General features: G+C 36.9%; 2 protein-coding genes across 2 annotated transcripts; one reads left to right on the top strand and one right to left on the bottom strand.

Annotated features, from left to right (window-relative positions):
* Positions 1–231: 231 nt before the first annotated feature.
* On the bottom strand, positions 232–27,859 carry LOC132908756 (guanylate cyclase soluble subunit beta-1). Its single transcript, XM_060963065.1, has 14 exons — positions 27,735–27,859; positions 27,402–27,475; positions 22,112–22,212; positions 20,976–21,094; positions 18,459–18,614; positions 17,748–17,901; positions 16,763–16,917; positions 14,915–15,043; positions 14,570–14,652; positions 11,336–11,506; positions 9,859–10,096; positions 8,392–8,532; positions 7,382–7,539; positions 232–1,192 (listed from the first exon to the last, which is right to left on the bottom strand). Exons 1-14 carry the CDS (start codon positions 27,735–27,737, stop codon positions 1,063–1,065), a joined length of 1,812 nt encoding a protein of 603 aa, XP_060819048.1. The 5' UTR covers positions 27,738–27,859; the 3' UTR covers positions 232–1,062.
* On the top strand, positions 1,229–4,195 carry LOC132908760 (uncharacterized). The gene is made up of 2 exons (XM_060963079.1): positions 1,229–1,794; positions 2,859–4,195. The coding sequence occupies exons 1-2, from the start codon at positions 1,665–1,667 to the stop codon at positions 3,761–3,763; spliced, it is 1,035 nt and encodes a 344-aa protein (XP_060819062.1). The 5' UTR covers positions 1,229–1,664; the 3' UTR covers positions 3,764–4,195.

Below are 27,859 nucleotides of genomic sequence, written 5' to 3'. Positions count from 1 at the left end.
GTGTTGGAGAGTAGAACAGGTTCCGTTACACCTTCCACGTTCGAAGCATTCCATCGAAGCAAGAGGCTGTCTCTACTTGTTTCTTTCTTTTTTCTTTTTTTTTTTTTTCGTTTAAGGGTGAGGTCATTTTACGCTGGCGACCTCTGATGTGGCTCCTCGACGATCGGCCAACCTGTATGGCGTGAAACGGGAAAAGAAATTTCGCATACCATCGATGGACACGCTATCCAATATCGGTGACATTTATATTTGATTGCCTCTTACATTTACAAGTGGTAAACACTGGTCGTTAAGTTGGCAACTGCACGTAGAGATTCGAGATCGCCGTATGGACGTTGATATATATTAACAAGGAACCATTTTTAGTACGACCTAAGCCTAGGAGGACTTCTGAATAATATAATAGGTTGTCCTATAGTGCTTCTAACTTGATAACTTGAGAATTGCTTTGTGACGTGGTACTATTGACTTGATGAATATTCCATATAGTAACGAAGTTGACAAATGCAAATAATAAATTTTGTAACCGAAAAATCAAGCATTATCTAACGAAGTGACATTCGCTGGTAGAAAACGTTCTCTGTTTGATTTTGTTGCTTTAGGGGGTATATCTCATGGAAATTTCCATCTTCCTTTCGCAATATTCGCTAAAGCATACGATTACTTTTATCGTGTGGTTTACTCATGTATCGTGACTGTCGCTGCGGTCCATCAACTGTAACTCGCGATTGGTACACGCGTTATAAAGGGATTTCTCTTCTGCAATTTCAAATCGAGACATTAGCTTAACTCGATAATTCAAACTTACCTATTAAAAATGAAATCATGGAGGGACTTGATTAAACGTTGAATCTAACGGAAGTCATCCTAGAATTAAATATCGTACCGTACAAAGAGATTTTCTACAGCTTGTGTTTTGTGTGATAGTCGAAGAACGCTCATTTATAGAGTATTAGAACCGTAAAAATCGTATTTTTCTATATAATGCGCTAAATGAATTGAGAGCTCGAGCTGAGTAGTAAAAATATTGCTACAATGGCGGTCGCCACAGCGGTTGCAAATTTACGCGGGTAGCTCCCTTTCTCTGGACAAGAACCACACGTTCATGGGTTCCGACTTGCCCTTCATAGACACAGGCCCCCTGTACTCCAGCAAAAATTGGGGATCCTGATTCTCCGGCATGCACAGATATCTGTAATGATAATAAAATAGTTCGTCCTTGAAACAACATTAAAATATTCATCTTAAGCCTACATTTCTAAAGAAAGTATGTTGCGTATCACAGTTTTGAGAAACGTCATGTAATTAATTATATAGTCAAATTATAAACTCACTTGATATCAAAAATCTTATATTACCAGAACCTAACGCTCATGCATAATTATACACGCCCCCACACCGCCAAACAAAGTTGAAACCTTTATCCTACGAACCTATTCGTTGTCCCCTTCGTAGTTGAACAGGGGAAGCCCTTGGAATATACTTATTTAACGTCTAATCGAATTATCCCTCTCTCGTTTCCACGGTTGTTCCTTGTATCAGCCATTATTCAGAGGTGAACAATGGTCGTGATAGTTTGCTCGCACGTTTTAAATCGTTCTTGTTGACACGGGATCAGTGCGTGTCGTCCTTCAAGCTTTTCCATCGGGCATAGAAAAAAAAAGATGGAGGTACTGATCGACTGTTACTTCGACAAGCTGTTCGCTGAAATGGAACGCAGTTGCTTGGCCTCTCGATACAAACGTCGCGAGATGGTTGGCTATTTTTCAGATGTGATAAATAGCTGTTCGGCAGGTACATTCTGAACATTCTTCGTTGTTTTCAAAGCGATCGAGACGACTTAGAAAATCATAGGTCATTTTAATAGGATTTCGACTGGCGATTTACCGTAATGCCTAACGGGGGTTTAAAAAGAATCGATTCAAATCGGTCGCGGAGCGTGTCAACGCACTTCGATGAACGTTTCCGATTCGCTGATCGCAAGATTCGTCCAGCAACCTGCTAGAAACTATATTGTGTGACCATGAAAGTGGCTCGATCGAGGATACCGGAAAGAAAGTGGTCCTACGTAATGTTATATGCGGGAGAAACTTTTGCATCGTTCTCTTCCATATGATTTTACTTTCCTCGAAAAATTATGCAAACCGACCACCCGAAGCGACGCGAATGGAATTACTTATCCGTGAAAAGAGAGTTTCGCAAGTTGTGTTGTTCGATCATTCGCACGGTGAATTGGAAGAACTACGTATATCGGTTAGAGAATACAGAGAATGAAATTTGGTTAATATAAAAATAGTAAGAATTATCTTTGATGAAAAGTACTATTAATTGTTGCGATATACTTATCTTAATTAGATATAAGTTTGAAGTGTTTCATAGTATAGACGAAAATTTTTGGAGGACTAAGTATATTTCTTGAAATATTGATCTTTCGTCGTCTTTATCTAGGGATTAATAGTTTAGAACATGTTATAAAAAGATCTTACATCTCTAAGGAAGTGAAGCATTGCGCAGTCATCGTGAAATATTGTGAAACAATAACATTGCTATTAAGTTCCTGCTTTCACCCCGATAACCGTCATACGTAACCATCCTCGTAGCAATCGTTAATTAATAGAAACAATGAACATAAATATCTTTCGAGCGACTCTCCGGTTACCGTTAGATTCTATCATATTATACACGAACCTAGCCTAGGTCCCACTAAGCACAGCCTCCTGTTCAATGCAGAATTCCCTCCCGCAACAAAAATCACGATTCTCGATCCTCGATAACCAATGAACTACAGCATCTCTGATTAAAATTCTAACAAAACTTTCCTCGCCAGAAGAGAATCTAATTATTCCTCAAACTTGCAGCAGAAAACCTAGATAAGCAAGATGTCTGCGAGAGGATAGTAATGTCGGCCCTTCGCTATCACAACATCGCAATGATGGAAAACGGCTATGTGTGCCTTCTCGGCAAGTTCCACAACGTGCTCTATGTGGCAGCGAAACTTTGCTTCGATTGGAATCTGAACAACAACGAGATCGTCTCCAGACTACTCAATGATATATTCTACTGCGAGAAAACGTTCGAGCGTATTTTGGTGGGGGCCATATTCGGTACACGAGTGACTCACTTCCTGTCCGGTTGGAAAAGCGACTTCGAGGATCGCGAAGAGAATCTTCGAGCTCTAATGTATTTCTTGCATCACGCTACAGTCGGAAGACTCGAGTATCGTTGCGCGTCTTCGCTCGATAAACGACGATTCATTGACGTTCCTATGGAGTCTTATGGGCAGGCATTGCCCTTGAGAGTGGCCATTCAACACGGCTCTCCGGATATTCTTTTGATCATGCTCCGTTACGGGGCCTCGGTCGAGTCTGACAAATTGGCTCCCTCTCCGCTCGAGATGCTCCTGAGCAAGCTGAGCGAGTACGACGCTCAACCCGGCCAAGATCAGATAGTGTTCCCAGAACACTTGCTACTTTGCTTGAAACTCGTACTGAGAACCGTGACGACTGCCTTCGTGAAGACGCCTGGACACATAGCCGAGCAGAGCGGCATTTTCAGCGTTTCCATTTACGAACAGTACCCAACTCTGGTCGAGCAGAAGTTGGTGCCGCCGGAGAGAAGTGGCATGAGTCCGCCGGAACTGAGGCATCTTTGTCGTTGTCGCATCCGAGAGACTTTGTTCGAGAACTGGGCGTTGCCGCATGGGATTCAGAAGCTTCAGATCCCGGAGTCGCTGAGGAATTACTTGGACCTTCTCGGTGATTGAGAATACTGTTCAGAGGTGGTTACCTTCCATGGCTGAATGGGCTTAGAGACTTTGATCATTGGATTTCCGAAGCTTTCGAAAGAAGATCTCGTATTTCGGAAGATAGGCTTTTCGGGAATCGATCTGTTTCGTGTGAAGATGGATTTAGTAAGTTTCAGCGAATTTTCGAACTCTTATAATCGGGGCCTTATAATATGCGTATAACGATTGTTTTTTTAACTTTAGCTTCTCAAGTTACTCAAAGTGTATTTGAATTTCCGAATTATCTGTGTACGTGCTGTATGTGTTGTGTGTGTTGCATAGATATAAGTTAAGAAATTTTTAGCTATGTATAAAGTGACCTTAAAATATTTGGAAATCCAAGTATTACGTGTATATCTATGCGATAATGTGTTTGTCTGGAATAAAATAAATTCAAAAATTTATCAAATATAGTTTAAGTTACCAAAGTTTAAATTTCAAGTGTACAAATTACAGAATTCGTAATATTTTCCTTCGAGAATTTTTCTCTTTTCCTTCTATTTTGTAAATATAATATTTTCCGTTTACTCATGCTCTCTGACCACCTTGAAAAGAAAGATACAAGAAATAAACTCATTTACAGAACAAAATGGGTCACTCGATACACAATTGTGAGACTTGCAGTTAGACAGTTTCTATGAACGCGTCTGAAGTTGTTCGAGCAGGATGAAATCGAACTGGTACACGATCTAACAGAAGTGTGTTTCGAAGAGTTTGATTCGTAAAATGCATACGTTGCCTGTTCGCTAAAATGCTTTAAACCTGTTCGTAACTTTCGATGCAATTTCTTTCAAACGATGCCTGGACCGTTGTATACCTATATCGAACTTCCTGATCGAACTGCCGTCATATAATAACAGGTTGACCGTATAAATTTCGATTCTGGTGGATCGACTTTTCCATTTTCTACGGGATATTTTACCTTAAACTCGCTATATGATAAAATACTTACACAGCAGTGACACGGTGTTTCTCATTCAAACGATCAAACTCTATCAATATGGAAGAGAAAAGTGTGACAGATACATAACTTGCAAAATGCTTTCACTGAACATGATTCAAGGTTTAGAAAAACGGTGTTCTATACATTTTTTATTTATTAGTGGCCAATATTTTTATTTCAGTGTAAACTTGGTTTGAGAAATAAAATTTAGTACCTTACGAATTCTTTTAAACTGCACGGTATTAACTACTTAACGATTATAGATATTCAGTTATTGGAAAAGTTCGTAACGCTTCTTACAAACGATATTAAGACAATTAAGATAAATACTTGGCTCAAGTGGAAGGAAATTATTTATTACGAACTTCTGCTAAATAATAAAATGCTGACTTTGAAAAAGTACCGTTCCAACTTGGACATTTAATGCGGCAATTAAGGAGAAAAGTCTAGGATCAGCCGATAAAAAGCATGTCATTCTTCAGCGACACGATATTTGCCTTCGTGGGTCAAAAAGACAAAAAAACGTTGGACAGATGTTCAATCTGATCTCTGCTTTGTTCATTAAATATCGCATAGTCGCGCCATAATTTATTCTTGTTTTTTCTAAAATTTTCTTCAATGGCAATAAAGCTGCTTGCAAAGATTATATCAAAGAAAATGCGATAAGTTTTTTGGAATAACAACGATAAAGAAGTATTTACTAAAGAATGGAACACAACGAGTGAAATTCAGAACATTAAATTCCAACGATTCCAAGTAAACGGATCGAAGCAATTTCAATGTCGATCGAAGCAAGGTTTTCACTCAGATGTGATAGACAGAACACAAGTCGTGGCAGGTTAAGGGAAAGTTAGGTTCAATAGGTCTACGATAATTATACATGATAATATCCTGAGGTTAATGAATGCTAAGAATAAAAGAAATTATATACCAACTACGAACACTCGAGACATCGTTCGTTTTCATAAAATGTTTTTCCCTTTTTGCGAAACGCTTGGCACGAAAGAAAACTCAATTTATAAATTCCGCACTTTGATGTAACCACAAATATGTACGCTATGTTGCGACTGAAAGTCGAGTTTGCCAGTGGATTACATTTTTCGTAAAACTCTTACCTATTGTTGGTATTGCGCCATCAGAGTTTACGATCATTATGAAATATTGCGACGAAGTCGAGCGCACTGTGTTAACCAAAACGGATTAAAGCGTTTTAACGAAGAACAAACTACGAATAAATTATCTCTGTGTAAATTTCGGTGCAAGAGTGACAAAATTGTTGCTGTATAATTTATACGAATCGCTGTTTTCATGACGTTAACGCGTCCATCAAGTATGGTTAATGTCTCAGCGAACAACAGTGATATTGAAATTTAAAATACTCTGGAGATCAGTTGACAGACGTGTAACTGTTTCAACTGGCGTTTTGCATTAAATTTTATCCCTCTGCGTCCAATGTATTTCCCACGGGGATGATAGCTCAACAGCCCTCCTAGATTTTCCCGAATTCGTATAATTGAATTATCTTCTCCCTAAACAATTCGTTTGAGCGTAATGTTGCTGGACACGGTTAACTGTCGTTCACCAATTATTCGAGTCTTGATAATTCGAAGTAATGTAAGACAGTATCGTACAAAAATTCCCAAGTTTTTATCCTAACAAATTCTATGAAGCTGTGATATAAGTATTTAACTAGAGGTGTTATGATGCACTGTATAATGTTTGAGTTGTTACCATAACGCGAACTGGAGCACCAGCAACAAAGTGATTAACTTCCAAAACAATTTTAGTATAATGTGCGAAGTTACTGTTTACGTATTTAATAAATGCACAAATTGGCATCTCATGGTGGTGATATATTGTTAATAATAGACATAATTCAAAAGGCACACAACAGTTCACTATTGTTCGTTTGAGGCAATATATTACTTTGAGCATTCCTTAATACAAATAACAAGTTTAAACATTATCGTAATATTGCTTCGAGAGATTGTTTCAGGTCAATTCAATACATTTGAACATTTCCTACAAGATGCTATAGCAAACACTATATAGTTACTTTTATATAAAACAAAACAATGATCATACAAAATTTGAAAGAAGATGACTATCATATCATATATAATAAGAAATTTCTTTTTCACGATATCTCTTTTGTAAAATCATTTGAATTCGATCTGAAACATTGTCTATATTATTGGAGATAAAAGAGATATTTTAATTATTCATTACAACGGAAAACTTCATATAAATTTTCAATCAGATATGTTCCATATTCCGTGAAATTGCAACAACCTTTTAATCAAATTACGAATAACTGCAATTCTACTATTTCAAACGCATTACGATTGAAAATATTTCGTCATCGCTTTAATCTGTAAAGAGCAACTCTGAAACAAACAGAATTGCTGGTACTTTGCAAATTACTCTAACAAGCCCCTTAACTTTCCTTCCTTCTTTAATAAAAGGCCGAATTCCCAAGCGAAATCCCAACGGTAAAAGCTTCGAAAATAAACCGCTTACGATTCGAAAGGAAACATTCCAGTTGCGCGTTTCACGAATTCGGCCAAATTCAGCACTGACTTTTTCCAATGCCAGCAAGCCCCGAAAATAGCCTGTAATTACCATAAATCCGTAAATTTAATATGACTTCGTACCTGTACGCGTCCTCGGAGACGTTTATTTTGCCCGGTTCCCCGGTGGTCTCAGTTCGACTGGTGAGATTCACCGTATTTCCAAACAGGCAGTAACGAGGCATACGGTGTCCAATTACCCCGGTCACAACCTCTCCGCTGTGGATGCCGATGGTGATTTTCTGCGAAACATTTCGCACGTTTATTAAACGGGTCTTCTTTATATACAACGATGTGAATTCGCATCACGTCGACAACGTAAACGTTACCGGCGGAAGCTTTCGCGTAGGAACAGGAAGAGCACATTCAGGAAGGAGAACAAGAGTCTTTCTACGGATAATCGAATGCAAGAGATCTCTCGCGTACCTGTCTCCGTACTGCGTTCCACGAAACGCAATTGAAAAGTCAAGTCGGGGAACACTTAACTCGTTTAGAAGTATTTTCTGTTATTTCGTTGTCTTGCTGATAGAAATAAATACATTAGCCAAGTACTTGGAGACAAAGTGAATTCCGATTGATAAATCGGACATGATTCTGCGATGAGTTTGAATTAAAAAAATGGAAAGAATTATTTGAAAAATTGAAATATCAATTGTAGCGGGAATTGATCAAATTCCAAACATATTGCCTGTAAATGAACGAAAAAGTGTTCGAGCGAAAAAGTTACAATAGAAAGTTCATAGATCGGATAAATTCCAAATTCATTACGCATTAACTAAGAATTAAAGGAACGGTATTTCATCTATCGCAATTGTTCAAGTTCAAAGACTCGCGTTTCATAATATAATTTCATTATCCAGAATTCTTCCCGAATTATTATACGACACGATATTTACGAGCTATTGGAGAAAGAAAATTAATCATTGGATTTTCGAATTCAGAAATATTTCGGTGATATGGTTGGTGGTAAAGTGGTAACAAAGAGATGATAAATGTTTCCCCGAGGATCGATGTTATCATTGGAAGAGGTCCTACCCGCAAACATAAAAATTGAAGGCCGCAAAACGAACGCATAAAAAAATATGGGGGCTTACCACAGGCTCGCCATCGATCTGCACTTCGTCCGCGGCAAGATCCATCATATCCAATGCGAGACGAGCGATGCACCGTGCATGGCAACGACATGGTTCCGGTAATCCGCTCACGGCCATGTATTTGTCACCAACAGTTTCGACCTAGTCCGACCAAAGTGGATCAGTGCTAACAAGCCTTCTCGTAAATTCAAATATATTCGTTGTCAGCTGTATAATGGTTATACGGGAATCCTCGTTTTAGCTTTCTAACGATATTCTCGTCGAAAGTAAAATCGATAACAATGTGTATTTCCTTTCGGAAAACAAAGAAGAAGATATATATTGATGGCCGTAATTTATTTTAGGTGGAGCTACAGATACTTGTAATTATTTATAATTAATTAAAAGATGCATTGAAATTATGTAATAATAACTAAATTTAAAAAGTATTTAGAAAATACTGTTACGATGATCCATAGTTAATAATCGTTCTTTTAAACGCGTTATGTTTCTTTATATTTGCTACTATAATTGTAAGTATAAACGTTGCAATATAGGGAACTATTTTGAAAGGGAATTCATAGCTAGTTTCATAGAAGAAAGAAAAGAGGGAGATTATATCTAGTACTTATTTTACGTATAAAGCATCATCTGCATATCACAATGGACTTCATATAAGTTGCAAATCCGGCTATGGCACTTCACATGAAAGGAAGTCCTAGGGGACAAAAAAGTTTCTCCTAGTCGGTATTATTATTTAAAATAGCCAGTATTCCTAACGGCTGTCGTTCATGTTTCCTACGGAGTCGCTCACAACCGTCCATTAATGCATTTTAAACGGCACGGGTTACGAGAAAACTTTCTTTCCAACGCGAAAGTGCCTTTCAAAAATATATGTTGCGACGCCATGAACGCTTTATGTTACACCATGCAGGCGCACTTTCCATATTACTACCATTCGCGATCTAAGTTACGTTCCAAGTTCCATTCCGATGGAACTACAAACGTTCAATTTTTTTTCCATTTGCATTTGAACACTTTAATTATTCTTCAAGCGTATCAGTCACTTTCGAATCTTCAAATTACACATTATCTTGCGTAATCGAATACACATCCTGTTGCAATCTTTTCTGTTATTCCTTATAACACCTTCAATGTTCTTTTGTCAGACTTAACATCTATTTTATTCGTTTTGTATTAAATATTAAAATATTCTATAATAAATATCCAAATATTGTAAATATTCTACAATAAATATCTCGATATTTAAATATCTATATGAATTACCAATTGCGTGAATATTGGATAGAATATAAAGTCATTTCAAGTCTATTTTATCAAATACATCTTGCAATCTAAAAATTTCCTAAATTGTTGAAAATACAAAAAAAGACACTAAAAAGTACTACTTTTACTTAGCCTCAGCACAGATTTATCCAGAGAACCTAGTTCGATTCGACACAGATTCTCAACGAAGTAAACGCTTACCTTGTACACATTTGGGTTCTTCTTCGGATCGGTGAGCACGTCGAACGCTGTGTACAGCTGATTGAGCATGTTGACGATTTTCATCGCACCACTGGAGTCCGTGTGAGCGGCGCAGTAAGCTCCGAAACCAACGATCCCGGAGAACAATAAGGTCACGCAGTCATACTTCTTCGCAGGAACCGGCCTCGAGTGCCTCAGCTCGTTCGCCACGGAAATGGGCAGCACGGAATACAACAACCTACGGAACACGTACAACTTTTAATGCAGCTCCCTTCAACCACAACCCACCGTGCCGCGAATTGCTAATTTCGTTGGCATCTCTTAAATCGTGAAAATAGGAACTATAAATCGAACAAGCCTCCGCATTTTCCTCCCTTTTCTATAATAAGATGGAAGTTATTTTTACAAAGTTTTGATTCCGATCTCGCTGTGTGTCGAACGAGATTCAATTAGCTTAAAAATGCAACAGTTAAAGGGAAATGTAAAGACTGTTACTTGATTTCATTGAAATTTTGATGAATTTTTCATGCTGAATTAATATATTGGAAGCCATTGTCTGCGACAATATTTGCTGGAATTAATGTTTCTGTATCTCTGGAATAAATTAGAGTAATACAATTTACTTGCTATGTAGAATCAACATTTTATATCTCGCGCTTAATAGTTGTTTATCAATATTAAATGGAAAGAATGTTAGACATAAATTCATAAACTGCCAAAAATTGTTGAAATCTCTTTTTTATATTACCCGAAAAGCAATTTCTCTGGTGGTTTAAAAATTTTTTATCCAATTATATAGCAAATTTATCCCGTCCCGATACACAAAATTCTTTGTGCGATACGAACTAGTTTTATGTATACAATGCATATGAGGGCAACAGGTGGAAAAATGTAGCTGTAATTCTCATAAAAAATAAATATTAATATCCTTTATGAAAGTATTTATACAATTTTTTAATACGTCCTTTCTGACTAGAACGCAAATATACTCAATATCGAACGTATTACTACAATGACGATGAAAATATATCTTGTGTCATGCTAAAATATTTAATCTCTTTATTGAAACAAGTCTATTTCGATTAAAACATCTAAACGTGTTCAGTGTAATCAAAATTGAAATATTCCATTAAAACTAAAGTCGATCCGTTTCACTTAGTACTTTCACGAATTTAATCATTCTTTAAATTCATCGTGCACACCATCCAAACTAAATTTATTTCAAGACTCTTCGTTGCCACGATCACGTCGTTGATGTTTTAGAATGACGTAATAGACGTAGTTTAAAAAATACCTCCCGATGAAGGTGAGAAAAAATCACGATCCAATTTCCGGTAGGAGAGAGTATTCTGTCAAGAAAGAAACTGTAACGACGCTGGAGAGAAGTCGATTCCGGCAGAATTGCGTCAGGATAAATGGCAAACGAGGCCAATGGGGATTTCCTTAATCAGAAAATTACGCGGACGGAAATCCTTACCTGTCGGTTTTCTGCTTCTCGCCGTCGAGCTCACGATACGTCTGTTGCAATTTATCGGTAAGCAATTCCAAGTTTCTCGTTAATTTGTAATCAGCCTCGAATTGCTCTGACATCAGCACGAGATCTCTGGTGGCGTCGTGAAGGGGGATGTCGCTCAGATACAAACCTCGCCTGACAATCAAAAATACATGAACGTAAACAATAGAACACTCGATTCCATTAACGTACGTATTTGTAAGGAGAAACGAGTGTTGAAACGTGACGACGATTACAAGATCGCAAAGTAATTGAAATTTTCCTAAATTTTCGAACGACGGTGAGTTATATACAACTCTTCGATCCAACGCTGTTCAACTATGTTTACAATTTATTGTTCATTCAAGGATAATAAGAAGTCTCAAACATCTCGATGCAAATGAAGACATCTCGAAACTTTAATAATTTAAAAAGTAATAACCGATACGACAATAAACGATGCATTATTCCGTATACGTCGCGTAAAACGATATTTATGACTTTCCATGGAAACCGCGGCTTCAAATCCGGTGCAATTTATCTCCGACACTTCTAATCGTTCTCATTTGAGATTCAGCATTCAATCATATCCGATGTATAATTCATCTCTCTGCTCTCGCTTGCTGACGGTAAAGACTACCCAACGACGCGGCGCAAAAATGCACCCTTGAGGTTCGTTAAAATGGAGGACCATCCTTACTCGCGACACTCAAACAACTTCGTCATTTCTCTCAAAGAAAATTTATTCCCCTAGACGAACCGTAATTTTTTTCCATACTAAAACGAGGTAATCTATCCGGTGAGCGTAATTCCCGCCTAATCTAATGCTCCAAGAGTTATCGCTACTCGGTTCTCGTTACAAAAGGAAGTTAACGCGGTAAACAGGCGGAGTAATGGGCGACAACTCGATTAAGCTTTAAATTTATCTGCTAACTACCTTGACGCTTCTGCTCGACTAAATCCTAGTCAACTCAAACTATTGGAGGAATTATCTTGACGTTAATCGTCGAGAGATTCATGAGAATCGAAAGAACGGCGTGTATATAATTTCGCACGAAGCGCATGAAAATGGTCTGGTGTGTTTTCACTGATGCGTCCTCAACAGTTCGTCGTTTATTTGTTATTTTTTCATTTGCATCCTGTTCATAAATATGTTCGCGAAACATAATCCTCCGAAGCATCAGAATCAAATAGAACAATTTTGAGAAAATACTTTGTAAAGTGGTCAGTAAACATTAGCGAACATTCTGCAAGCACTGTGTATGAATATGTTTTGCTGGTATGTACGTGCCTTGACGTGTCGATTACGCGACTGAATTTTCTCCGTGAGACATTCGATTTCCGGAGAACTCGGTCAGAAAACAGATCGGAAGGGATCCAGGTCAGAATGTATGATAGAATGCGGATAAACGCGATGTTTCGTGCATTTTCCCCTGTTACTGGAGCACAAAATAGAGGAAATGAGAAGCAAAAGTTGACATGGACGAAGAAGAGAATGGTCGACTGTAAGGGAGAAGGAAAATTACGAGAATAACAAGGGCAAAGATTATTCGAACGGGGGCAATTCGGTAGCGGCTTGACGGAAATTTATGTTCGTAGTGGAGTACGAACACTCGAATAGCTATAATTATACAAGCCATCGCTTCAGTATTTATTGAATGACCAGTGTACCCGTTATTTTACTCGGAGACAAATATTTTCCGCGCAAAGACAGAGTAATGGGCTACGATGAATTAATAGGGAAAGTCCACTAGACGGCCATCGAACACGTTGCGTCTATTTACGATAACGACCTAAATACCGTTGTGTCCGATGGCTGTAAGATCGGCTGAGTTAAGCTTTGTATACGGATTTTTTGCTACTTGAAAGAAGATACTTCTATTGTCTTGTTCTTACTGTATAACAAGAGCTTCTTTGTACATACTCATATTTCTCCACGAGATTTTCTTTCGGTTCGATCCTGTACTTTATATCGACATTGTATGTCAATCCTCTACTGAGAAATTAAAGTACGTACATAGCTTTGGCTGAATGAAAATTGATTAATGGTTCGTGATTATCAAACTTTACGATGAGATATCTTTTACTGATTTTTCTGCGATGAATATTCCAGACTTTTTTTTATAAAAGACAAAGCAATAGTTGATCTAATTAATTAAAATCTTTGGTAATCTGGCGTTTGTGAAAAGAGAAACTTGGACAAGGTACGGTCGTTTACGGCAAGGCGAAAAATCTTGATTGAGTTATGACGAAGCAGATTTAGCATCTGGTAATGGGGAAGTAGAGTATAAAGATGCTACGTTAACCAGGCTCTTTCCATTTTTGGAATGCTTGCCTCTTTTTTTCTTCCTATTTTTCGCCTATTTTCTTCCAATGCTCATTTTTTTCTCCCCTTAGTGTTTCTCTTTTTATTTCTTTTTTCTCCCATTCTTTTCCCCCTGTCTCTTTCACAACTTCCTTTTTCTTGCTTCAGAGAACAGTTACTTATATAATATTTATGATATATGTTAGGATTTTAATACACGATATAGCCATAAACGTCGAAACCGAAACAGCGGTTTCTGTGCACCGAAGTGGAAAATCGCTTTTCCAGCGGAAAATAACGTTGCATTTTTCTTGACAGCCATTTATTTCGTCGCTACTTACGCATGCAGACGTCGTAGCCATTTTTATAGAATTCAGAACGTTTGTCACCAAACCTAACGACGATGAATGCGTTCTCGTCCCGTTATTGATCATAGTCGTACGGCCGCGCTATTTGGTTTGATTGAAATTCAATTTAGGAACTATTCGATAATTGCGCCGCGGTATGGATCAACGTAGACGCACGAATAACGATATCAGTCGGTGTGATATAATTACCGTAACGATAGAGAGACGGCAAATTTTCGAATCATGGGATGTGAACGATCGTGTCTCTTCGATTTCTAACAAATTGAGGTCGCGCTAACATGCTCAGGAGAAACGTGAGTCGTTAATCAACGCGACTTTGGTACGTTAAACGGATGAAATCAAGTCGTGAATAGTGGTATTTTGACGTTTGAATTCGGAATTTGATTGAATTTGGATTAACCTTTGATCGCTTATCCAATTCAGCTCGTCTAATTTCCTTGTTAATCGTAGTTTATGTGTTCATTTTCAACCAACCAGAATGTAATTTCTCTTCGTCATAGAGCGATTCAGTTTGAATTAATAATTATACTTCATGTAAATTCTTACCTGGTTAAGTCATCCAAGTTGATAACGCTAGGATAACAGAGAAAGATGACGAGGTCTGACTCGGGTATGTACAACATTTGCCCCTGGAAAAGTAATAATCTTGCACGTGACAACGAAATACGTTCACTTTTTTCACTTACGATTTAAATATTATTTACTAATTACAAGGAATATAATGGTAAGTATTATAAATATAAATGTTCAATCATTCATAAGCATCGATAATAAAGATTCTTTAAACCTTACTAAAAAAATATACAATTTGATCGATTCTACTGTATTATAAAAATCCTAGAACCAACAAATGATTTTAGATAATTCTAATATTCTAAAAGATATACTAACTTTCAAACGTAGGTACGAATATTCTTCCGAAGAATCCACTTGCATCACACCCTTTTTCGTTCGTAACACGTAAACCGTGTTGATGTGTGACAATATGTTCTCGAATGTTAACTCTAAATGTGGTCTCACCTACGACAACAAAGCTAGGGATTTATTTCACAACATCAACGACATATAAAATACATTTACGATTATACTGTGATCAGAAAACGTACATACATAGTTATTCTCAATGTTTATCGAATTGTACTTCCTGATACTTTATTGCAATCCGTAACAAGTCATAAATTCGTAAGATAGTATGATATTACGTTTATCGTTATGAATGTGTATAAATATGTATCTAGATCAACGACAAGAATTTTGATTAATTATCGATTGACTTTATTCTATACGTCTATGAACGTGCAACGGGATTCTGTTTCGATTTCTGAAGGCAGTAGCGTCATGAAATATCAACGACGATCGAGGGCTAATAATGAATGGATAATGGATCACAGACGTGGATGTAGGTGCGAGCACGGATGCAAATGAAGTTAAACGGTACCGTTCCAATGGCTCGTGTCATGACGCTTGAAACAAACCGTATTTGAAAGATATACGATTATGCGTGCATGAATCCATGCGAATTATCATTGGTGGCCAATGCGCGGCTCACAGTAACGCAATTTCGTGGTCCGTGCTAACTAATGTGCTGTTTCGGCAATAAAACATTTTTCGCTAACGCCTTGTGAATCGATCATTGCAGAATTCCGATTGAATAGATATTTTGTACCGAGTTTTACAATGTATGAATAGCCAGAAGTAATTTTGAGAAATATTGTATATGCTAATGATACGATGGAATTGAAGAGATAAGTTTATATCACACCTTAAAAAGATACATCTGTAAAAGGGAAAAAAATAATTTTTAATTTTTTTTCTAATAACTACAATATTTTTCATGTGAAGACAATGATATTTTTTTCAGAAGTTGTCTTTCGAATTATCTTTGATATCTTGGAGGTACATGTATTTCCAGATTGAAGAAACAAATACAATTACATCGATATTACATTGTGAATCGATTCTGTTATCTATTATTGCCATAGTACCAAAAAGAGTAAAAAGAAGAGGAAGCTTACCTACAAATCTGATAGCCCAAGACGTGGTTCTTTCTATTACGTCAGATTTCTTTTAGATTTATTACTCTAGATTAGTCTAGATGGAAGAAATTGATATTGATCAATTGCAGAATCTGTAATGTCTGTCTTTCTTCGCGTGTTTTTATTAAATCGCGATTCTAGATCGTGCTTCACATGATACATTTCTTTTCTCGAGTTTCTATCGCCCTTCCATGAATAAAATCTGGATATTTATGAAATGAGATACAGTAGACTATAAAGCAAGGTTCCGAAAAATAATTAATGGCTTGTCATGGTTACAAGAGTTATATCGTTTGAGGTAAATAACATATTTTCAGACAAAATAAGTTCCAAATTACCACAATGGCATTCTTTCCTTTTTTTAAATAAAATACTTTATAGTTAATAATCGATAGTAAGATAGTTATCGTTTGCCACTAAAATCAGCAGAATGATAATGTTCATTAAACGCTGACAAAATGTTATAATAGATGTTCAACACGCTCTCCACTAGTATTCAAATATTTATGTATTGTAGCTTACACAGATTGTTAAACCAAAGTTAACGTCTACCTTGAAATCTGTGTTTATGGATGTTATCCTACAGGATGATTATAAACATCGCAGTTTATGCAGGATTTGCAAACTGTACGTGGCTGGAATAGCATGGATATCGATAGTACTTCATGCATCGTCCATATAAGTTATAATTGTGGGAACTTACTGTCAGAAGAATGTCGTTCAACTTGCAATTACCAGAGCACACTTGAGGGATAACTCGAGTTATGGTGCATCCAGTCTGAACTATGGTAAGGTCCCGATTGAACATCAGATGGAATGGAAAAACTCGGCAAAAGGTCATAGGGCTCACTTTTGGTTCTACGGCATATATTTCATAACATTTTTAGTAAATCTGTCCTTATCACTTTCAGTGCTTTGCTGGTTTTAGAGATATCTAATCTTAATAAAAAAGAGCACACAAAATATGCTAACATCTGCTTTATTCTCAATATTATCAGACATTAAATCAAGTATGTCTATATGGAATTGATCTTTTACTCTTCTAAAAAATTATTCTTTTCCAGATATATCATTGACTTTATGGAACAACGACACAGCAAAAACTAGGATTAACATGCCAATAAATACTTTAGTAAAAGGTTGTAACATAAATACAAAAGGCAAAGTTAAATCCTGTACTCGTGCTTTCGTATCAAAGAGTTTCATATACCAATCCACAGGAACTTGATACCATTGAATTTATTACAGACTAAATTTCGTTGTGTGCAATATTGATTCTCTCGATTAATTTCATATTGCAAACATCTCCTTTTAAAGCTCCGTCTTGTAAGCTCAAAAAAATTACCTAAGGGACCAAAAGATCTCTCTCGACTAAATTAGCTAGCGTTCGCTAAGCTAATTTTTTTACTTTTCATGCATAACGGGTTGGATAAAACCAAGAAGAAGAGAATTATCGTAGCCGTCAAGTTTCATATTCTTATGACAACCTTTTAATAAAGCGTTTATGAACTTTGTGTTACCTGACACTCCAGTAACATAACAAAATTCCTATTTAATCTTATTTATAGACGTTTTAATCTCTGAAATATCCTGCGCTCGCAGCAAGATATGTCTTCGTGATATATAAAGTAGAATTAGTAGTAGTATTTTTATAAATAGAAGATTGACGCATCAAAAGTATTACTCACCGACAGATAAGGTTTCAAGTTCCGCGATCATGGGATTTGAAACGACCCCAGGACCGGACGTGTTCGTGATCAAAAACTGCACGTGGTCGCATTCGTTTTTCGTCTTCAATATCCGCATTTCTATATCCGTGCCGTGAAGCTTCTTCGCCACGGTCTAAGATCGATAAAATTTATAACCGATTTAATAACTGTTTGCTTTTATCCGAATGAATTTTAGGGTGGAAATGAAATATTACAGGTCAGTTAATTGACACAGTCGTTCTCTCTAAAATACGCGCAATTCAAAATTCAGAATCTTATGGCGGAAAATTAGATTTGGATAAATAGAGCACGAGATCTTCGTGCTGTGGAAGTTACTGCAACTCTCTCCTATTCCCCATCCTTTTCAATCTCTGTGATTGCTGTTTGTACTCGTATTTAATATCATTAAAGGAATAGGATATGGATCGAGATTTCTGTCATCCTCTAAATATGATATTATTTTTATTTCAATTTCGATACTTCCTACAGTCCTGTACGTTATACGCATTCTGTCCATTTTTGCACATCTGAATTTTCTATGAACGCATAAACATTCACGATCTACTCCTTAATTTAAAAATTTCAAATTGCAAAAATATAAGACTGTAAAGAAAGAGTATTCCTTTTTCAAGTATTAACAAACTTCGATGCTCAATTTTCAGCCGATATATCATTGAACGATAAAAATACCTTGACGATGCCAATCACAATGTGTTCCAAACCAGGTCGATCGGAGTAATAATGTAATATGAGCGCTCCATCCCCTGGTCTCTCGGTGCACCGAAAAGAGGGCGCCCTCATTCCCGGATACAAAGTGCCTAAATGATCGTGAAGGGCGTCCAAGTTCTGTAATTAAAGGTTACATGGCCCCCTGTCAATCTATCTGTGCTCTCGCCATTATCGAACATCGCGTTCCGCCTAACTAAAACATTCCTATGTCCCTAATTTATTTTCGATTGCCACTTTGCGTTTCAACCAGCCATGATGATCAATGCACGCCATTTCATCCTGCAATACTCGTTACGCGTTTCCAATTCAATTTCTGCCATTAATTTCGATCGTGCCGATATTCGTGGAATCCAAGCGACGAGAAATATAAGAAACGCGAAATTTTCCAAGTTCGTACGACGGAACGAGAACTAACTGTTCGTACGTGACGGTCTCGAGCTGAGAAATAACCGGAAATGGAACCTTGCGATGGAAAAACGATAATAATCTTGATCCGCGGTCACATTACTCACATTCCACTTGCTAATCGCGTCGCGCGCGTTCATCGTGAACGAAATTTCTTACTGTACGTAGTGCAAATGGGCTTATTCGAAATATAATATGGTAAGAATCGCGACAGAATATTTAGGGCGGTTGTTAATTTTGATTCAACAAATATTACTATAAGCTCACCTCCGTGTGAAATTTGAATTTTGAAATCTCATTTCATTATAGTAATCTAGCGGGGAATTTTGAAACATTTCAGTATTTGAGCTGGAAAAATTTTAATAAACGAATATATTTCATTATATAAATTTAAACCTTTTTAATTGCCGTAACACAACAATTTAATGAATGAAACGAATAACCTAAGGAACTACATGTATGTGGTAATGACACAAATACGTCTACAGTTAAATACTACAATCGCAGAACTGTCTTCCAACAAGATTTCATTTTGAAACACGTTTGCTTTGAAGACAAGATATGCATAAGATTATATTTAGACTTTGTATCTTTCGCCTGTAACTACGTAATGTATGTCTTTCATAATTATACGAAAACAAAACCGTATGTTCAACGTGCCGGAGGTACTAGTTCGGATGTGAATGACTAAACACCGCGGAGATATTAAACAGAATTCATGAATCTATAATTAATTCAAACACCACAGCCGTGTGTAATATTTCCTCTCTGAATGAATAAATATTAAGCGTATAAATAATAACTATCGCGTTTTCTTTCATACATTTTACACATTCACGCTATTCCAGTAATATCGTTAAATTATGAAATAACCTAGATTCCATATTTTGTCAAATCTTTCAGAATTCATTATCTAAAAAGACAATGTTCTATGTAAAAAAAAAGAAAAAACAAAATAAAGAAGAAACGAACTAATTAGGTATGATCTTTTATTTTTTTCGCTTTTACTCAAAGAATCCATTTCCATTCACAGCGTTGCTATCGTTACTGCTTCGTTCCATATACTTAACCTCGCTGGATTCTATTTGGCATATTTTGAAGAGAAACAAGCCAATGATTCAGTTGTTGGAACGCCGTAAAGAAATCACAATAATGCATCGGCTAGGCGCGACAAAAACATTTTCCAGTGAGCGTCGCAATAATCCTGCGTTCGTATTCTAACCATGTGAACGGGTTTACGCGCTTTTTGTTTGATTATTCAACCGTAGGTTGCCGCAATTGCTGGACTGGCGCGACGCATTTTTCCCGAACGAATCGTGCGTCGAGTTCCGAACAACGGGCATATACGTTGTAAACGCTACGTGCCTGATACAAAGATCGAAATTGTCGGATACGCGCATGAACAATAACGACGACAGAAATAAACAAAAAGAGACGATGTTCTCTTGAACCAGCTATAGATAGCTATAGATAGTAGAAAATATGAAAATTGTATATCGATCTGATAACTTGTGAAAGAATTTATTGGCTTAAAGTATTTCGTAGCTATAGATAAGGTCCTGATCTCTATGCTTTCGCTAACATTCACCGAGTGATTCTAAATTGCAACAAAATACCATAGATTAAGTGTTATTCACCATTAAATAATATTTTGTCTCTTTTATTTTTAAACTGATAACATCATGTAGATATACTTTCTCATTTCGTTAGCGTACCTATTCGAGGCATTGTTTAAATGTTTCCATTTTTTTGAAACTTTTGGAAACGAAAGAATCGAAAGAAGAAGTTACGATGAACCTAGTTGAATCATACGCGAGCATTCGATAAGTTTCTCTTTGTCCCCACGTTTCTATCCAATTTTTTGCGCAATCCTATCGCATTACGTAACGGAACATCTATGGCCTTCGTACATAACACTAAGGGGAATGACGATCTACCTACGTGTCATCTTTTCAGGAAACTTTCACCGCGATCCGCATGGAATCGCGAGAATCCCGGGCACGGTCTACCGGAGCAATCTTATTCCGCAGGAAAGTGAATGGCGGCAAACGAGCGTGTCGAAGCGCTATTTACCTGCAAAAAGTCCCTGGGCGTAGCCCCAAGCACCTGGAGAATCTTGTCGTAGCCGGAATCCTGGCAGAACTCGAAGAACATCCTGCCGAACAGCTCGAGGATCTCGTCCGCTGGAATGTCTGCAAGATTTCCCGTAATATCCTCGATACCATCGATGTTCCATGGAATTTGATTTTCCGAGTTTAACGCTGTTTAACGTATTAAACGGGAACCACCGATACCGACGTCGACGTCGTTCGGTCGTCGATCAAGGATAATATTACAATGTTCCAGAAACACCTTGCACTATATATTCAAGCAGGAATGACGATTTTCTTGTACAGAAAAGAGATTACCTATGACTTCGATATCTCGCGACAAATTGTTCGTCGAGGGAGATTATAGAGGTGAAGGTTCTAGAGGATTGGTTCTTTCTTTTTTCTCGTTTCTGCCGAGGATTTATGGTTCAATGTGGGGAATGTAATACTATCGTTATCACTAGTATTTCAATTGGGAAGGGAAGTAAAATTCTTCATTGAAGTTTAAATTGATTAGAATAAAAATGTAATTTTGGATAAAAATGTATGTTCAACGAAACGTATAATAATATTATAATTGTGTTGCAAATAAAAAATTAGTTTTACGTGATAAAAGGTGTTAAAGAAATATTTTGCTTTAATTTACTATTCAAGAATCATGTGCCAAAGGAAACGTAATTATCCTTGTGAAAAGGATAATGAATGCGAATGTTAGAGTGATTCAAGAATCTTAATCGAGTTACACGTCGCATGAAAATTTAAATAACAGTGATAAAGTAAAAATATTTAGAAAGCCCTGAACATCTTGATGGGATTAAATATTGTTGAAAATTTAATTGAGGAAGTAGAAATATTGAAACCGAGGGATAAAAGCAATTATTTGAATGCGACTCAAGAATCTTAATAGGATTAGACGCTAAAGAGATCTCTGTTAAAAGATCCAGTATCGTATGGGAAATTATTATATCAAGCTTTCGTGTTTCTTTTACATAATCGAATTATTTAACTTTCCTTAATGGTACCTTTTGTAACGATACTATGAAATTTTCATTCAGAGTATGCTCTTTCAGCGAAATAATAATATAATTAAAGATTCACAATTCAAAGAAGAATACGTACTGAGCCGATTGACAGCTGCCGATATGATGTTATATGTAATTTCATCGTCGTATATCTGACGAACCAGAAACTGTCCTTCCATGTTAACCGCGGCATCTTTCCTGCGTGAACAAGGTAACAAAAAAAAAATAAACATTAATCTTCATATAATAATTGTATTATAATTATCACAATACTAATATGATTTTTAAGGATGCATGCATGATAAAGGGTTAAAATTTATAGCGAGTGTAAGTCAGTCGAAGAAGTTGGATACTTCAAGTCTTGAAAGCATCATCACATAACATTGAAAATTGCATAATTAATTAAGTTGTCTATATCTGTATTATCTGTCTCGGTACGTTTTCAGGATTTAAGAAAATGTAACAGATTTTTTTGAAAACCGACAGTGTATTGACGTACATCATAATGATTCTCATTGATATCTCTATAAACTCTTTTAAATTTCTAACTCTTATTCTATTATTATAAATATTCTATTATATCAAATTGTTATAAAGATACACGGTAAAATGAGAAATTTCGTTCCCTCGATAAATTTTCATGCAGAGGTACTTTTCCTGCTACGTATATTAAAAACTTGGCAATGCAATGCAATGCTAATTGCCAGTTCCGAGCTAAAACACCGTAGCGACCCAGCATCGATTTTATTAAAGTTTCGAAAGGACGGCTAACAAGTCGTTTTATTTTCTATCGACAGAGGATAGAAATCTGGGAAAATTGAAAGTGTCGTTGTATAATCTGGCAAAGTTTCGTTTCTTTCTTTTCCACGTCATGTCGCATCATGATGGTTCGCCTTGGCGGTAGACGATGTAAGAGGAAATTAATTAGTTTCGCGCATCGGATAAAGTAAATACTTCTTAGCAGCTAAAAGCCAAGCATTTTAACAGGTTACCAGATGCTCGGTTTCCATTAAATTTACAAAGTGCAGTCTAAAGGCACTTCACCGTTTGACATGGATATGAGCTGTCACTCCAAGCTCGCCGCAGCATTTTCGCATAACTTCCCGAAGGCTCTTAGCGATCGACAAAAGACCATAATACAATCTTAAATGAACCGCAAAAATAATATTGGCGTTTCCATTCACCAAGATTATTTCGCTTTGACGCCTGTGGAGTGTACTATAACAGGCTTGAGGATTTTAAGGTGTTTAGATATACATAAAGTTAAAATCATTGAAGGGTATTTTATATGTATTTACAATAAATTTTCAGGTCATAGAGAATTGGAAATATCAAGTAATATTTTATTCCCTCAGATTATTATATAAGGGAAAATAAAATATTTGGTAATTACGGATAATCTAAATATATTTAAAAAATAATCAACATACTGTATGTTTTTAAATAGATATAATAAATTGGATATATTCTACATCTAATTATCATTCATTTATTTTAATATAGTAATATTCTGTGACAGTAAAAGACATACAAACATATATAGAATATAGAAACAAAAAAAAAGATATTGCAATATCTGTAGAGATCATCTTTCAGATTTAATTTAATCCTCTACAAAGCACAAAAGAATCTTTGTTTCAAATCCACGTTCAAATACATTGCATTAATTATAAAATGGGTTTTAACGATCGCGACTAGCAGAGGATTACTTCACAGCTTCTACCCACAGCTGCAACCGAACTACAATATCGATAATTATGTCAAAAAGAGATAAAAAATAACTTTCAAAGACCTGTGTATCTTTTCGTAGCAAAAAATCTTTCCAACTCTCATCGAATGCATTCTTTGATGTCACTGATAATTGCACCTACGCCTGTGTATGGATTTACGAAAATAGGACACTCCGCAAGCGACAAGCACCATCATATTTTCTACACGAAGCGAGCCGCGTCAGTAAGATCTCGGAAATTACATCACGCAGTTTACAAACACGGCGGTGACGATGGGATGTGATTTAGGACGGTTAAAGTGACCCTTTTTCCCGGATCTTTCAAGAGTCATTGTGGTATCTTACACCGAGGGTAACCCACATTTTCGTATCTCCCACTCATATATTTCCAACAAACAACATTGCTCTCCTGAGACTTTGTCACAACCACTTCTTTCATTTAGGAGAAAAACTAGTATTGATTCTACCCGCATTACTTACATCGTGTGATATATATCAAAATCACCGATATCTCATCGAAATACGAAGTGTGTCTGTATCGTCTTAAATTACAATACATATATTTATATTTACCAAAATTAACTCTCTATCTTTAATTCTTCATTAGCTTTAATTTATCGACATTACATTTAACGATATCTTTGGTTGCGTTAATGTGCAACGTGCATTCGTTATGTGATTAATAACGCATGACTATTATAATAATGTATTAATATTGTTAAATTCGTTGCTGTGTATGTTTTAAATAACAAAGACAACATTATTTCCCCAATCAGCCGGAATTAAGCAAGAATAGATAAATTATTAAACACACTTATTTCAACATCTACTTAAATGAGTTTTATTCGCTCATCGTCATCCTCGATTATAAATACTAATAAAATGAAATAAATTCGAAATGAGATTTTAAACAAAAATGCACGAAAGCAACGAATGCTAACGAGCATGTCAAACACACCAATTTCCGCTAATAATAATTATCCTGGCAACAGCTTATGTCTCACTAATAAACAGGTTCATTCCCATGAAAGCACAGGAAATCAGACTTTCATAAAACGTTGCATAATCAACCAATAATCTTGGCCGAACCGGCTCTACGATAAATTCTTGTACATTAAGTTGCCGGCCAGTTTCAATTAAATCTCAGCGAATCGCGAAACGCATAGTTGACCGACCATGCCGCATTAGCCGAGCAATAACTCTTCGTGTATTCAAAGAAACATAAACCGTGAAGCAACACGAGTATTACGCAGTCAAGGCCATACGAAATTTTTAATTCCGTTAGATTAACTTATATGGAAGTTAACTGGAATGGTTCTCGGGAGTTTAGAGACGAGAGCATGCGTGTATGCAAATGACAATAAATTTTACAATAGAGAAATTTGGAAATTTGTTATCAGCCGCTATGATAATTAATATCAAATTTTCGATTTTGCATTCATGAATATTCACTATTTCGAACTCTTACAAAACTTATTAATATCATAAATAAGTTTCTTCGAAGTTAGATCGTTGAAAAGTAACATTTAAAGGATTTCTGAACTGTAGAAAACTGTTTCTTGTAAATCTAAAATAATGAAAGAGATATATGAAATATCATGTAGAAATTATTTAACATAAAGTTGGTGCACGAAGTTTTATCCGAAGAAACGACATGTCACGTGTACCAACGTAATAACTACGTGAACTTGTTGAAACTTCGAAAGGCGCGCGGTCCTCGTCACCTTTGAAGACCGCGAAAGAAGGTTACATTTCCGGAACGCTTGGGAATTTCGCGCGTGACTTTGTCGAGTCACGTTCGCATATTCGCGCATAAACCCGTCTTAGCATCCTCCTGCTCTCTTTCGGTCCTTTCCTTACTTTTCTCACCATATAAATTTCTCCAGACAACCCGCAGGAACGTTCTTTTACGAGAAGATAAAAAAGGGGATCTGGTACGAAGACCAGTTTTTCGTTTAAGAATACGATCAGGAAAAGGAATTCCACCGCTGCGAACGTAAAAAGTTTTCCTCGACGTGAATTACACGATTCTTTTTATATTCTAACACGGTCGACAAACTTTCGGCAAGCCGTAGTTGTTGGTTCGAAAGAAAGGAGCGTCGTTTAATCCTGGTAAATAAGTAGGCGCATCAAACGATTCCCAGAGGACCGTTTGATCGGTAAATAGCGAAACATTCATGCGGTGTGTTCGATCAAGCATTTAAGGATTCGCCTGTGGTCCGCGGCGACCGCTCGGTAAACAGCAAAACGCGTGCCAATATTTCGTGGGCTGTATCGTTGAATCAATAGACCCTGAGCATCGAGTAAACAAAAGTTTATTACACGAACTTGTTGATCCAATGAAAAGGATGGAAGAAGTCACCGAGGCTCGACGTCTTTTTCCGTTTCACAGTTAGACGAAATATAGGAATGTGTCCATACGTGTGCGTTTTGTATTATACTTCGCTTTTTACGGAAGAGGGTGGAATTCTTTAGGGTATAATATATGGGAGCTTAGTTTTAGAGGTGTGGTTTATTCTGAGAGTGAATAGGGTGTTTAAGGGCAATAAAAGGAGTTTATGTAAGTACAGGTGCGAATGTAGCTTGTGGGTGTGATTGATACACTCGAAGAGTAAAAATGGTGGCGTTGAGTGCATTTGAATGGACGAAAGAGAGATGAGGTAGAATGTAGGGTGACATTCGAGTGTTCTTAATGGCAGTTAGAGCGTGGCGATGGTACAATATGTCAAAGAATAGCAAAATCGTTTGTAGGTGGAACAAAAGCGTTAGTAGCTGTATAAATATATCGGATTTCATGGTTTTCGACGCTTTTGTGTTCAGTTGGCTTCAATTTCTCTATGTTCGTGACAGGTATTCGAAAAGTCCATTGTGTATTTAAACGCAAATTCACAAACGATTATATTAATTTGAGATACAAAACGTGTACTTTTTCCAATGCGATGCAATATGTATAAGGATATGAATAAAGGGATGCAGAAAGTATCTAATATTTCAAAATACAAGCATCAATTTTCATATATTCAAGCAAAACATAAGGAATAAAAGTGCGGTTCATTATATTCGCGTCTCCATAAGAAATTCAAGGAAAAGATGAGAAAGAGTGACGTTCAAACCGCCACAAAGAAATTTATCGACGAAATTCATTTTCGTCGCGTTTATTCTTCAAGTCGAATTGGAAGTTCAATCATTTTACCGATTTGTATGGAATCATATTGGCCAGAAGATTCAATATAAATTCCGGCTAGTACTGCAATGGGCGAGGAAAAAGAAATATCTTCTTGAGGCAGCGAATTTCCAATTAAAGAATGCGAAGGATTCGGGTCACGGATGCACCGAACCCCGCTACGGATACGTCTATATACATCGGAATGCTAGAGCAAAATAAAGCTGGGCAAGCATGGAGTCCATACCACGTGGCCTGGCAAAGCGTCTTCTCGCTATCAACTTGTAGCCTTCTCGACAGATGTCGACTAGCATCCGTGAAATTGAACGGACAACACCGCGAATATTTAAGATTGTACACGAATAGGAAGAAAAATGTGAACGATGGATCATGCAAGCGTAGTGTATACAGCAAATGAGACACCAAAGACAGCGATAGAGGGACAAAGAGAAAGAAAGAGAATGAGAGCGAGTCGGGCGCCCACGTTTTACCTACTTTATCGCCTCCCACGTCTCGCTGTCAAAGGTCTTCACAACCAGCAGCTCGAGGGCGTAATTCACAAATCCGTACTGCACATAAGACAGAAAGAAGAAGAACCGATAGTTTAGCGCGTGATCGTGTGAACGAACATTGGTAAACGTCAACTATTAACATGACTATGTATGATTTACGAGCGAACGAATCGGTTTAGTCACTGGTACACGCGATTATAATTGACATCCATCGACTGTCAACATGTCCTATCGGTCGTCTGCCAGTCACAGTCCGTTCAGCCGTCGATTTTCCGTCCCAGATAGTCTTTCCGGTTTCTCTTTTACAGCAACGTACCATGATGATCAGAGAGAAACGGTCTATTTAAGGCTTTTCCACGTATCATTCCATTCTAATTGCCATGGGAGCCATGTTTACCTCGTGCACACGAGCCGCGTACTGGAAAGTCGGCCTGCTGTTCG

Source organism: Bombus pascuorum, chromosome 1, assembly GCF_905332965.1.
Source record: "Bombus pascuorum chromosome 1, iyBomPasc1.1, whole genome shotgun sequence".
NCBI lineage: Eukaryota > Metazoa > Arthropoda > Insecta > Hymenoptera > Apidae > Bombus > Bombus pascuorum.
This window is presented reverse-complemented; position numbering and strand designations above follow the sequence as displayed.

Bases quoted from the DNA above. Each gene is read 5' to 3' on its own strand.
- LOC132908760 (XM_060963079.1), top strand. From the start codon at position 1,665: ATGGAGGTACTGATCGACTGTTACTTCGACAAGCTGTTCGCTGAAATG. The intron at 1,795-2,858 runs GTACATTCTGAA...TCAAACTTGCAG, and splicing joins GATAAATAGCTGTTCGGCAG to CAGAAAACCTAGATAAGCAA.
- LOC132908756 (XM_060963065.1), bottom strand. The intron at 14,653-14,914 runs GTTAGTATATCT...TTACTTTTCCAG, and splicing joins ATTCGTACCTACGTTTGAAA to GGGCAAATGTTGTACATACC. The intron at 11,507-14,569 runs GTAAGAATTTAC...TTTGATTGTCAG, and splicing joins AACTTGGATGACTTAACCAG to GCGAGGTTTGTATCTGAGCG.